Source organism: Typha latifolia, chromosome 6, assembly GCF_019914945.1.
Source record: "Typha latifolia isolate L0001 chromosome 6, TyphaL0001v2, whole genome shotgun sequence".
Lineage (NCBI taxonomy): Eukaryota > Viridiplantae > Streptophyta > Magnoliopsida > Poales > Typhaceae > Typha > Typha latifolia.
The window spans coordinates 2,384,617-2,398,535 of record NC_133091.1 but is presented as its reverse complement, the minus strand read 5'-3'; the positions used below and the strand labels follow the sequence as shown (position 1 = coordinate 2,398,535).

At 37.7% G+C, this 13,919-nt stretch overlaps 3 protein-coding genes across 5 annotated transcripts; 2 read left to right on the top strand and 1 right to left on the bottom strand.

Annotated features, from left to right (window-relative positions):
* The first annotated feature begins 782 nt into the window (after nucleotides 1–782).
* LOC140790732 (uncharacterized) lies at nucleotides 783–7,354 on the top strand. 3 transcript variants are annotated; one of them, XR_012109433.1, is made up of 9 exons: nucleotides 783–1,778; nucleotides 1,880–2,002; nucleotides 2,089–2,155; nucleotides 4,043–4,146; nucleotides 4,244–4,346; nucleotides 4,432–4,727; nucleotides 5,157–5,462; nucleotides 5,538–5,987; nucleotides 6,714–7,354. XR_012109433.1 is itself a non-coding variant. In XM_073140943.1 (8 exons), exons 1-8 carry the CDS (start codon nucleotides 873–875, stop codon nucleotides 5,898–5,900), a joined length of 2,268 nt encoding a protein of 755 aa, XP_072997044.1. In that variant the 5' UTR covers nucleotides 783–872; the 3' UTR covers nucleotides 5,901–6,153. The 3 variants fall into 3 exon arrangements, 1 of the variants encoding a protein (XP_072997044.1); XR_012109434.1 differs by having other exon boundaries at nucleotides 6,700–7,354; XM_073140943.1 differs by lacking the exon at nucleotides 6,714–7,354 and having other exon boundaries at nucleotides 5,538–6,153.
* A 318-nt stretch (nucleotides 7,355–7,672) lies between these two features.
* On the bottom strand, nucleotides 7,673–9,653 carry LOC140790958 (pentatricopeptide repeat-containing protein At2g13600-like). The gene has a single exon (XM_073141280.1). It carries the CDS (start codon nucleotides 9,545–9,547, stop codon nucleotides 7,715–7,717), a length of 1,833 nt encoding a protein of 610 aa, XP_072997381.1. The 5' UTR covers nucleotides 9,548–9,653; the 3' UTR covers nucleotides 7,673–7,714.
* Nucleotides 9,654–12,483: 2,830 nt separating this feature from the next.
* Nucleotides 12,484–13,269, top strand: LOC140791535 (uncharacterized). Its single transcript, XM_073142154.1, has one exon. The coding sequence runs from the start codon at nucleotides 12,580–12,582 to the stop codon at nucleotides 13,099–13,101; it is 522 nt and encodes a 173-aa protein (XP_072998255.1). The 5' UTR covers nucleotides 12,484–12,579; the 3' UTR covers nucleotides 13,102–13,269.
* Nucleotides 13,270–13,919: the final 650 nt, after the last annotated feature.

The window sequence follows — 13,919 nt, the reverse complement described above, 5'->3', positions numbered from 1 at the left end:
TGGTCCTTGGAAGCTCAGGCAACTTTCGTCGTCCTCCTCCACGTTCACCCCCATATCATCTTCTTCCTCCTTCAAAACCATCACCAGATCATCATCTTCTTCCTCGTTCAAAACTTCTGAGTATGGCACGTCGCCGTCCATGATAATTCTCAGTACTACACGAGAGAGAAATAATTGAATACTTTCCTTGGCTGATGTATTTATAGGAGGTTGAGGGGTAGCAGAGTCGTAGAGCAATCTCCGATTCGGATATCGTTTGTATTATATATATATATATATTTATGCCGGTCTTTATCGGATGGTTGATTGCGAACTCCGAGTTTAGTACGAATTCTATTTCGACTAGTTCTCTTGTTAACCTGGATTGTTTGGCATTACCTGGCAGTTAGTTATACACGAACGCGAATTATTTTCTTAAGTATTTATCTTTCACGTGATTAAAACTAAATTATAACCGTTAGATATCCTATCTAAACAATATAACCAAACTCCCCTATTAACAAGCATTGAAGTTAAATGAATAAACTATTTCTACCATCTTTATATCAGATTATATTTTTAGAGGGTAATTATATATATATATATATATATATATATATATATATATATATATATATATAATTCCAAGTTATATTGAGCAAAAAATAATTATTTTGAACTCAAAATATTTCAATTCATTTATTGAATGAACAAGTCTATTATTAGTGAACAAAGATCCGACCCAACTAGCTAACGGATACTAGCTTTCGCAACCCAACCGGACCCGTCTAATAGACAGGTCGGTTCGGGTCCTCTTCTCCGCCAAGCCCTAAGGGCTTATCTCAATCTCCCTCTTTAGATCGGAAGTTTCAAGTGTAGACGAGTTGGAGAGTATGGCGGTCTCGAATCCCTCCTCCGATGAGGACGACTCTGGCGATCACAGGACGCGGCGCAGAGAAATCTCTGCCAAGAATGGTCGCAGATCTAAGGCTTCCCCTCCGGATGAGCGGCGCCACCACCGCGACCGGGAGAGGAGGAGCGAGCGCCGGCATCGCCACCGCCGCAGCTCCGACGAGGAAGACGATGGCGGTTCGGATTCCGGCGATCGCCGGAAAGGAAGACCGTCGAGGGACGAGGAGCGCCGCCATCGTCGCCACCGTGATGATGAGGGTGAGAGGAAGAGGAGTCACCACAGGGAGGCGAACGGCGACGACCGGAGCAGGAAAGGCGAAAGGGATAGGGACCGCGAAGAGAGCCCTCGTCGGCATCGGAGGTCCCGAGACGAGAGCCCTCGAGATCGCCGCAAGCATCGTGATAGAGTCGAAGAAGAAAGAGAAGAAGAAAAGAGGCCGAGAGAGGAAGAATCGAAGAAACCCGAGCCCGAGCCCGAGCTGCCGCCCCCACCACCGCTTCCGGAAACGATCCCAGGGAGGACTGGCGGCATCTACATTCCGCCTCACCGGATGGCGCAGATGATGCGGGACGTCCAGGACAAGAGCAGCGAGACTTATCAGAGACTGACCTGGGATGCTTTGAGGAAGAGTATCAATGGGTTGGTGAATAAGGTCAATGCGACCAACATCAAGAACATCATCCCGGAGCTCTTCTCGGAGAATCTTATCCGTGGGAGGGGTCTGTTCTGCAGATCGTGTATGAAATCACAAATGGCTTCTCCGGGGTTTACGGATGTGTTCGCCGCGTTGGTTGCTGTTGTCAACACAAAGTTTCCAGAAGTGGGCAGGCTTCTTTTGGTGAGGATTGTGTTGCAGCTCAAGAGAGCCTATAAGAGAAATGACAAGGTATAAGTAATAGAATAGGTCTATTTTGCATCTCTAATTTGTACTGTAATTGGAGAAAGATAGTTTGCTAATAGATATGATGTGTATCTGTTGATGTTTAGCCCCAACTACTTGCTGCGACGAAGTTTATAGCGCACCTTGTGAACCAGCTAGTGGCCCATGAGCTTGTTGCTCTGGAGCTTCTCACAGTGCTGTTGGAAAATCCTACAGATGATAGTGTAGAGGTAAAGTTGTTAGGATGTATTGTGCATTATGACGAGCTTGTAAATGTAGTTTTTCATATACATATATGTGCATTTTCCCCTTGCAGGTAGCTGTAGGGTTTGTTAAAGAATGTGGAGCATTATTGCAGGATGTTGTTCCCCTAGGTCTTCATGGTAAGACGTGCTCTATTTTCAAGTAACTTCTGAATATGGCTAATGACGAAAATAATCTGAAGCTTTTTACTGTACTAGTTTCTGAAAGACTGATCCTTCTTGATCATCCTCCTGAGATAAGATTTTCTTTTTCTCACTGCTTTGTGATAAGTCAATGGAAATGAATGAGGCATGTTATTTTACAAGAGAATAAAGAAATTGTGCAAATTCATCTATATTGTAGATCTATCTGGCATGAAACCAAACTATTCTTGGATATAGTCATTTTCTATCTTGGCCTTTGAGCCATCAGTTTGATTCTATCATTATTTCTGCAACCCTATTAAGCTACTTCATTTTATATATTTTATACCTGTGTAATTTTATCAACTCACATTATGTATTGAAATAGCCGGTCAACCTAATTATGGTATATTTTAAGCACTTCCATAGTTCCATAAATTAGTTAGAATAACATTAGGTTGGAGTTTGGACTGCATTTCCTTTGTTCAACCTCGTTAAATCACTCTTGATCCCACCTAATCTAAATATTCGTAATCCTGTTGCAGTGCATATATATTCTTCTCGACTGAACTAAGGTCATCCCCATGTTTACTTTGAATATTGATGAAAATAACTCCACCTTTCTTGGTTGAAGAAATTGAACTATTTGTGCATCTAAGTGTCATATTAAGGCATTTATTTCCCGTCACCCCTTGTTGAACTTTAAAGATCACTGCAAGTTAGCTGCAAAATGTACGATCTGATTTACAGCAACGATGAGTACTAGTTGGTAACCTACTAGACCAGAAACTTTAATTCATGAATATGATCTTAATAGTTTTTCACTCTTCTTCAACTGAAGATCATATGAGCCTTTTTTTTATCGGCTCGGCTTGCCCAAATAATGAGCTGGGCTCGGCTTGTATCTTTTATGGCTCTATTCCAAAAAGATTCCTTATGATATTGTCGTAGTATTTAAACTTTTCTAAAGTTAAGGACAGAGGGCAGCAGCTATAAGGGCCCTTACCAAGTATATTTATTCCGATGTGGGACTATGAATGCCTTTAACATGACTTAAAGACTGCACCGAGTTAAAAATAGTAATGGATTTGATTGTTGATCACCGAGGAAAAGAGGAGATCTGACCAACTTGCCAAACACAATTGTGCGAACTAATAGAGATTATATATAAATATGTAATATAATATAAATTTATATTATATATATCGAGCTTAGCTTGAGTGAGCTGAGTTCAGCTCGAGGTCAGCTCATTTAGTAAACAAGTGCGAATTTGAGCTTGAGCTCACGAACTGGATTTACACCCCTAGACATGATGTGCACCATATTCTTTTGGTTTCACACTTTAAAATGGAAAGAATATGGTTAGCATACATAAATTTGTTTCTGATGGTCAGCATACTTTTAGTTACTCAATCATAGTTAGTCAAGTATATATAACTGTGGCTTCTTAGTTACTCGATTTTAGTTGATACATATGTTAGTTTTCTTGGCTTCTCATAGCAATAGGAAGTAAGTACTGGTTAGCTTACTCCCCACTATTCTTTCCACTCTTCTTTTATCTTGCATGCGGTAGCAAACAGTGGAAAATACTTGTCTTATCTTTAAAAGTGATCATGGGATTAGTTACTGTAAATTTAGGTTACTTGATGCTATATACTGTAACTACTGTTGGTATTCCTTAATTTTTACCCATATGATTAAGTCCTAAACATTTTAAATATGTAAAGTACTGATAGTCATAAGAATCTAAATCACACATAGTGAAGTCCTAAGAGTATGCCTTTTTTCAGTACTAAAATTATCTTCGTATGCATGTGGAGCTGGTATATTTTCCCATGGTATATATACAATTTTAATGTGTTACTTATTTCTTAATTTTTGCAGGTATTTTTGAGAGGTTCCGAGGTATACTTCATGAAGGTGAAATAGATAAACGTGTTCAGTTTCTAATTGAAGGCCTTTTTGCCATCAGAAAGGCCAAGTTTCAGGTATAAATAAATTGTTGCAAATTTTTGTCTTAAAGCATGTTTCTTGATGAAGTAAGCCAAATTGAAGATTGCATTGATGTTTTACATTAATATTCAGGGATTTCCTGCTATCCGGCCTGATCTGGACCTTGTGGAGCAAGAGGACCAGTTTACCCATGAGATTTCCCTTGAATATGAGCTAGATCCTGAGACAAACCTTGGTAATTTTATTCAGTTTATATGCTGTAATCATTACTGACAGATCTTATATTTTTAAGTACTTATAATATTTATGTGATCTTGCAGATGTTTTTAAGCCAAATCCACAATTCCTTGAAGATGAAAAGGCCTATGAGGACCTTAAAATAAGTATACTTGGGACAGAATCTTCTGAAGAGGAAGAAGGCTCTGATGTTGCCTCAGATGATGAAGATGAAGAAGATTCTGAAGAAGAGGATGATGAACAGATGAAAATAAAGGATGAAACAGAGACTAATCTTGTTAATCTGCGAAGAACCATATATCTGACAATCATGTCAAGTGTTGATTTTGAAGAGGCTGGTCATAAGTTGCTAAAAATCAAACTTGAACCTGGTCAGGAGGTAAGTAATGCATTATATGCCCTTCCTTTGTACTGAATGACTGTGGTTTGTTCTTAGAGCATCATGATTTTTTGAAGTTCTGAATCTCATTAGGTAAATAACACTTACAAAATGTACTCCTGTAGACATAATAAGATGCACTGGTTTTTTATGTAGTTATTTCTTGTAAATGTAACTAGTTACCCTCTGTCTTATTTGCTCTTGGGTGGACTCATATTGAAAAATAGCTTAAATGGCTTCTTTCACTTGCTATATTTTGTCTACAGTAGTTGCTGGACGCTCTACATTATGGCTTCTTTCACTTGCTATATTTTGTCTACAGTAGTTGCTGGATGCTCTACATCACTACATGTCCATTTGTTACTTGATTTTATGTACCTTCTATTTCCTTTTCCGACATGAATGCTTACTTATTTGTTTACCTAACAGATGGAGCTATGTATTATGCTTCTCGAGTGTTGCAGTCAAGAGAGAACATATCTTCGCTATTATGGTCTGTTGGGCCAACGGTTTTGCATGATCAACAAAGTCCACCAGGAAAATTTTGAGAAGTGTTTTGTCCAGCAATATTCAATGATTCATCGGCTTGAAACAAATAAACTACGTAACGTAGCAAAGTTCTTTGCACATTTACTAGGAACAGATGCACTTCCTTGGCATGTGCTGGCATACATACGTTTAACTGAGGAAGATACCACGTCATCCTCCCGAATTTTCATAAAAATTCTTTTTCAGGTATATATACTTTGGTCCTCTGACATTTTCTGTGTTTTTTTTATTATTGAATTAACCGAATTTCATTTATTGCAGGAATTGTCTGAGCATCTTGGCATACGTTTGCTAAATGAACGTCTCAATGATCCAACTATGCAGGATTCATTTGATTCAATTTTCCCAAAGGATAATCCTAAGAACACAAGGTTCGCGATAAACTTCTTTACATCGATTGGTCTTGGTGGTATAACAGAGAGCCTGAGAGAGTACTTGAAAAATATGCCACGCCTTATAATGCAGCAACAAAAACCTGTGTCAGAATCAGATGATGATCCTAAAAGCTCTGGTTCAGATAGTTCAGGTGGGTCAAGTTCTGAATCAGATTCTGATTCAGAGTCGAGTTCAGATGAAAGTGACAGAAATGATAGAAGACATAAAAAGAGAAGGAAGAGAAATTGACAAAAATGTGAACCGTGTGACCGTTGTTTGACCTGATATTTACATATTTGGTTTTCATCATGTACCTGTTCCTCTGTCTTGTATCAGGTATTTCTTTTCTTGAACTTATTTTAGTAGGTTTTCATACTTAAGGTCCTTTTAATTGTCACCCATGGAATGCTGTACTTTATTTATAGTTTATAAATGTAGGTACCTGTACAATTTAGTGCATTAATGGATTAAGTGGTATCTTAAGAATGATATTTATATTCAAGGGATTTTGGGAATACCTAATTGGCTATTTGGTTAACAAAAGAAGCGAGGTCCTTCCTCTATACATGCTGTTATTAAAGGGTAATTACTTTTAATGGTCTTACATTAGTGCTATTTAATCTGCACTACATCCCTTTCATGCACTACTGACTCTGGACATTTAATTTGTACTGCATTATCATGCAAAGTTCTGTGGGTCCTATTTTTATCTGTTTATTAATCAGATCTAGTACCTAGTTGAGTGTATAGAAAATATCAGAATATTCCGTAGTATGTTCATTGTTTATCTTATTCGAGGGACATGTCTCTAGATCTTTTCTTGTAATGGGCTTGATATGCATAAGAGACTGACCAATCTTTATGCATGTAATATCTTTTATACTTTTTTATAGTTAACTGTATTAACTGCTGTTGGAAGATTCTAACTGAATGTTACTCATTTGCTGATTTACTTTTCGGCATATGACTTTTGTCTTGTGAGATGTTTTCAGCTTCCCATTGTTAGTTCAGGGTCATCATTGACTGTTTGTGTTGAGTCTCACCAAAGGCTCATTTATACAGGGTTTTGAAGACCAATATATTAAGAATGGTTGAAACTCTTTTTGCCTTGTTGGACCATGAGCTGCTGGAGAAATCGTTCTATTTTCAAACTGAAATGTGTGATCTGTATGCTTGTTATGTGAATCAAGAACTTAAGTTAACGATCCTTGCATCTTAAATAGAGAGGATTGTTGATTCTCGAGTTATCCTTAAAAGGTTCCTCCATGAAAAATATGCAATTGGAGGTTTTGTTTGCGGAAGGCTATTTGTTGTTGAAGTCATTTGCCGTACATGCAATTCTTTTCTTCTGAAGCTGATCAATTTACTTGAGCAGACTACTGATTGATGCAATTTGGGAGCGATGTCAGTGAGATACCATGTTTGGTTGGGTCTTCTGGAGATGCTCTTTGGGGGTTCGTGTTTAGGTATTGTACTGCATGTAAATCTTAGGAATGTTTAAATTAATTATTATGATAGCAGTAGTTGGAGGAAAACCTAAGATATGTTTCGGCAGTAGTAGTAGTTTAAGGCTTTAAGCACGTAAGTTCTGTTTTGATGAAGTTAATGTTGATTCTGTGTGGGCGCGTGTGCTTGTGCTTGTGCATATGCAAATTATCTGAGAACACATTCAATATCAAGAGTCTAATTTTACTATTATTAAAGTTGAGGTTTCCTTCGCTCGTGGAAAAATACCAGTTCTAAAGGAAGTATTCAAACTTTTAATATCAGAAGAAGAGTTAATGCTAATATAAGTTATTCTATTATTTAATTAAATATTCGCATAAAAAGTCATAATTATATTTAATGTAATATAAAATTAATATTAATAGTGATGGGAATTATTGACATTTTAAACTAAACGAGGAAAATATTTTTGATTAGGAGTAAAATAGTAATTATAAGTTATTATAAAATCGGCTTTTAAACGTAGATTAGAAACGTGAAACTATTCACCACCTGAAATAGTATTTCATAGAACATAAAAGAACTGCGAAATTGCATGTTTTAGCTTCACAGCTTCGCTAATCACAAGCTTTTGTTCCCATATTACACCGGTATCTAATATCCAACATTGTGAATTCTAATTTTCGCAACATATCCGAGATCAATCCAAACTGTGGATGACAAGTAAAACCTGCTGTAAAAGAATGTACACTGCCCCTAATGTCAATCCAACTAGTCCCCACAACTTTCTGAGCTCCATTGGCACACATAAGTTCTCTAGCATCTAATGCATCATCCCACGCTCTGTTAGCAATAAGCATGTTAGAAAGGAGGACATAATTGGACGAATTACCCGGTTCGGCCACAAAGAGCCTCTTCGCAATATGCTTAGCCATGACTAGATTTCCATGTCTTCTGCAAGCTCCTAGCAAGGTACCCCATATTACTGCATCAGGCTCAAAAGGCAATGCTAGAATTATATCCTCTGCCTCCTTTAAAAGCCCAGCTCTGGCCAAGAGATCTATTAAACAAGCATAATGCTCATGCTGTGGCTCAATGGAGTAGTCATAAACCATGTCTCTGAAGTACTTGCAACCATTATGAACCAAGCCAGCATGGCTACATGCACTTAAGACACCCAGAAAGGTGTTAGAATTTGGGGTGAAGAATGGTTGATGGCTTTGTACCATTTCATCAAAAAGCTGCAAAGATTTCATAGCCTCCCCATTCTGAGCTAACCCACATATCATTGCATTCCAAGAAACCACATCTCTTTCATAAATACTATTGAAAAGACTCAGTGCATCATTCGTCTCGCCGCACTTTGAATACATATTCACCAGAGAACTAGCAACGACTGCATCCATTTCTAACCCATGCTTCAAAACAAGTGCATGATATTGCTTTCCTCTTTGCAGAGCGTTGGCACTTGCACATGAACCAATCAAGCAACCAAAGGTAAAAGAATTGGGTTTCACTCCACCCATCTGCATCAGCTGGAAAGTGTCAAAAGCATCACTTTGGTAACCGCCCGCCGCAAAGGCCGAAATCATTGCAGTCCAAGAAACCACATTGTGTTCTGGCATCTCACTGAACAATCTGTCAGCCAAATCAACATGACCGCAGTTCGAATACAAATTCAACAAAGCATTGCAAGTGAAAATATCCCAACAATATCCGGCTCTCATAATCATCGAATGCACTTGCATCCCTTCAAAACTTTGCAAGCAATTAGCCAACTCATTTAGGACTGTCGCGAAAGTGAATTCATCCGGTCGAATCCCAATTCTAACAAGCTCAAGAAATGCCTGAAGACACAAATGGCCCATGCCAAACTTAGAATAACAATCGCACAGAACATTCCAGGAGACCAAGTCTCTTTGTGACAAGCCATCGAAAACCTCCCTTGCCTCATCCAACTGACCCAATTCAGCATACATTCTTACCAAACTGGTACCAACAAAAGGGTCCGAATCGGACCACGCTCTCATGACATGCGCATGGACTTGCCGGCCAATAGTCAAATGACAGCAAGGAGCAATGATGGAATAGGTGTAGTTATCGGGCCTGACTGCACCACGATTCATGCGGACAAAACGGAAAATGGCTTCGTTACATCTATCATTTCGGATGAGCCCAGAGATGAGAGTGTTCCAAGACCAAGAATCCGTGAGCGGCATTTTGTCGAACAGGTCAAGTGCGTCATCGATGCGGTGGGAGTTGACGTAACCGGAGAGGAGGGTGTTGTACGAGACGACGGTGGGTTGAAGCATGAGCTGAAGCACGCGGTGGGCGTCGGATAACGCATTGGAACGGACGTAGGCGCGGAGGAGAAGGTTGCATCGGTAGACATGGGAGTGGAGGCCAGATTTGAGGAGGGAACCGTGGAGTTTTCGAGCTTCTAATCGCATAAGATTCGGAAAGCACTTCAGAGCAAATTTCGGGTCGAATCCAACTTGAGCACTACGTGATGAATCCTCGCTCAGGTCGATATAAGTGGATCGGGGTTCAGGCCGATCTAAGTCCAAATTCCGAAAAAATTTATTACAAAAGGCATTTATATTTTTAACTTCTATATGATTTTAACTAAAGTCTAATCTTTTATTACTATCCAAGTTTAAGTTCACCTCCAAATAAATTTATTATAAATAAATTATTTGAGTCTTGGTGGCTTAGTTTGGGAGGATCAATTCAGCTAAGTTTAATGGCTCATGAATCATGATATGTGTTGGCTTGGAAGAGTAGTTCAACAACGCATTAGCCTAAAGCAATAGCTCGATAGTATAATGACTTGGAGTTTAAATTGAATGACTATGCTTGTTAGCTAAAATATTAGTGAGACCGAGTGTCTTTATATCAAAAGAGGGTTGATTCTTTGTCTAGGTTATATCTAATCTTCGAGATTTTGAATATTAAAAATATAAAGTATAACTTTGGTCTTTTTTATTATATTTGACTAAATCAAATATCAAATTTGATTATATTCATCAGAAATAAAGTTGTAGAGAATTTGATAAATTTTTTAATACATATAAAATAATACTAATAAAATTTTAAATGTCATATCTTTATTATCAAAAATTCTATCAATATTACTTTAGATGTGTTAGAAAACTTATGCAATCTATTATAACTTTGTCTCTAATAAAGATCTTTAAATTCAATCTTTGTTTTGGTGCCGTTAGATGAAAAAGTTAATAATTAGGCTTTAGTCAATACACATAAAGGTTAAATGCTTAAAGTAGAAGTACATTAAACTTTTATAAAATTAACCTAAATCACAGGGGTAAAATATAATTAAACCCCACAAAGAATAATAACATCCTATATATTACTTATATTATCATTAACACACTATTATTAGGTATTTTTTTATTCATTTTTCAGAATATGATGCACATATTAGTCAAAGCTAAACAAAAGGGCTAACTTTTCTTAATATTTAAGTTAAACAACTAGACCAATAGCCCTCCTAAAAAAATCTCAAATCATAAGTATACAAAGATACAGTAGAAAATCCTCTAAATATCAATTCCAGCGTCCACGAATTGAATCCAAATGGGTATTTATTATTCCAATATGTTTTGTTTTTATGGCCTCTAACAACTTTACTTGACATATTAATATCATATATAATAAAGTTAACTATATATAAATAAATAAATAAATAAATGTGGGTAATAATAAAAGGAAATGATATGGTGAACATCCTAATCGTGAACAATACTATATGTCTATATAGTACTAGTCCAACAACTGGCAAAGGAACAAGTTCTTAGAATCACGTATATATAGAGACCTGGAAGCAACGTAATTAGTGAAGCTTCTCAGCTCCTTCCTTCCAGTCTCATCTTTCCCAAAGCCACCCAGCTCAAGCTTTTTATTCCTCCAGGAAAGGAGGCATTATGAATATAAGCAGACACTCCCATGGTGGGTGTCCTCTGGGCTATCCAGTCAACCTGACGTTGTTCACCACTTTGTCTGCACTATTTTACCAAACCATTTGTAGCACATAAAGTTCTTCTGAGTAGTGCCTCTACTTTTTTTTTTTAAATCTAATAAAATTTATTAGTTAAAAAATAAGACCGACTAATTAAATTCAGGGATTAGTGGCTAAGCGATTTAGCTTAAGTTCGGCGACTCGGTGGTGTGGTTGTTGGAAAATATTGGTGCTATGAATTTAACTTAAAAGTTTTGTTTGACAACAACAACGAAGAAACTTAATGAGATGATTAATTAGCAAATGTATACGCTCTTGAATGATTAAAAAAAATTATTATTATTAATTTGCATAAGAAAACTCACTTTCTAAGAAATAATCGGTAAAACTCGATCTACTAACCCAACTAACAAGTTAAAGATTTCAAATCTTTCTTAGAACAAATAACATCGAATCGAGTGTTGTGGAGTTTGACACAGTCCAAATTATTGTCCGGTAATCTTGTCGTTAGTTAGGCTGTTGGTTGGCGTGGTGGTTGATGCGATTTGTCTAAAAAATAGCTCAGTAGCTGCAGTAGTAGAGAAATCTTTATTTAACTCTTGTAATTAAGAATTAATAAGTTCCTCTTCTATTATGTGTTTGAACTTCTAAAAGACTAAAACGTGCACTCCATTTAATCCATTTTTTTTTAAAAAAAATGCTGACTAATTTTCCTAACTAGAGTCAACACGTTAATTTGGTACGTCTTTCAACTTCAAAATCTTGTACAATGGAACTAATTAAAACGTGCACCCATTTCATTTTAAGTGCTAATTACTATGCGTAAGTAGATAGAGTCAACGCACGTGAATTTTAACACACATTTTATACTTTCTATATTAACAAAATAATGAACGGTTCATCAAGAAGATAAAATTATAGTGCGTTTTAATAGTGGGGTCAGCTTGTACGTATTTCTTAATTTTAATAGTGTAAGAAAAAATAAATTATAATTGACGCAATTAAGGATAAAGAAGAGTCTTCTATAATAAGAGAAGTATACTTCAAATCTACTGTTATTTTAAATTTAATTAATATTATTTTAGATTTGTTGGATGACTTAAACAATTTACTATACTCACACAAAAAGTTTAAAAATTTTAAATTTTAATTTAGTTAAATACAGTTATTACAGTTTAGTATTGACTATAAAATAGTTAAATATTTAAATTAAAAAGTAAATAAAAGAGTTCGGTGCAAACTAACCGAAAATCATAATGCCAAACCTCTCAAATCAAAAGAGTTTTTTTTTATTAAAAGCACACTACCTAAAAAGCAAACACAACTAAAATGGACATTCCCTTCCAGGAACCTTCCTCGAAACCTCCTCTTCGCCTTCCCTCCCTCCTTTTAACACCCCCTTCCCTCCCCTCTTCTCTTCCAACCTTCCAACTCTCTCTCTCTCTCTCTCTCTCTCTCTCTCTCTCTCTCTCTCTCTCTCTCTCTCTCTTCGCAAACACAACTATGAAGCTTGCCACCTTACGTCCTCCTTTCTTCTCCACCAAGAGCAAGGAGAAGAAGGCCAAGAAAACGCGATCCATCACCTTATCGGATCCGGATCCCCCATCGTTCGGATCGGGCTCTGAGTACTCCACCGTATCCACACCGAGGTCCGTCCTCCAACTCAACGAGGGGAAGATGGTCGTGACGCGGAAAGGGCTGGAGGTGGTCCTGCGGCGGCTGAACTCGACCGAGGAGGAGGTGGCGGCAATCCTGGCGGAGGCGGCAGAGGAGGAGGTGGTGGAGATGACGGAGGCGGAGGCGGAGGCGGCGGACGAGGCCGAGTTGAGGGAGACGTTCGCGGTCTTCGATGCGGACGGGGACGGGAAGATCTCGGCGGAGGAGCTGATGTCGCTGTTCGCTGTTCTGGGGGACGACGGCTGTTCGCTGGACGATTGCCGGCGCATGATCGGAGGGGTCGATACGGACGGAGATGGGTTCGTGTGCTTTGATGAGTTTGTTAGCATGATGGACGGCCAGCGATGAGCGAGTGGGATCTTGGATGGATGGTCTAGATTTCTCCTCTCTCTCTCTCTCTCTCTCTCTCTCTCTCTCTCTCTTTTCTTATGTAACTTTTTTTACTGTTCTATTGATGTTACGAAGGGCTTATTTTGTCCACTGTATGAAAAGCTAAGTTAGAAAGTTGGATCAAAATATTCTACTTAATTGAATTGAGCACGGGATTGCAAACAAACATAAATATAATTCAAATACACATAACAATAACTAGTCTTTAGTTTCAACTTCCAACCATTATAACATTCCATCGTTAAAAATAAACGTATAATTATCTCTTGAATAGTTTACGCGCCTTCTAAGTCAACTCGACCTCCTCTATTATTTCTCGAGGGCTTTTCTCACCGCTGTCATCATCTTTTCTCATCATTTTTCTTCCATCATGAACTTTAGTTGCTCGCTCTCTCTCTCTCTCTCTCTCTCTCTCTCTCTCTCTCTCTCTCCATCCTTCTTTCTGTCTTCTATCAAATTCCTTTCAGTCTCAACTGCCTCCATGCTGCTTTTCCAGGAAGCTAGCGTTGGTTTCAGTGTCAGGGTGCTGCTCTCTTATATACTAGTGTTTTTTTTTTGCTTTTTAATGTATTTTGTTTTGTGTAATAGGCTTGATATCTTCTATCTAAATTTGGAGTTTTAGACTGCATCCTATAAAGAATAGATTTTGTGCCTACCAACTTGCAAATTGCACCGTGCATCATGATATCAAGTATTAACTCATAATTCAAACGCAATTGTAGTTACCAAGAACCACTTACTTTTCTTTAGCTTTTTTCGAATAATTTTGTCAGTCT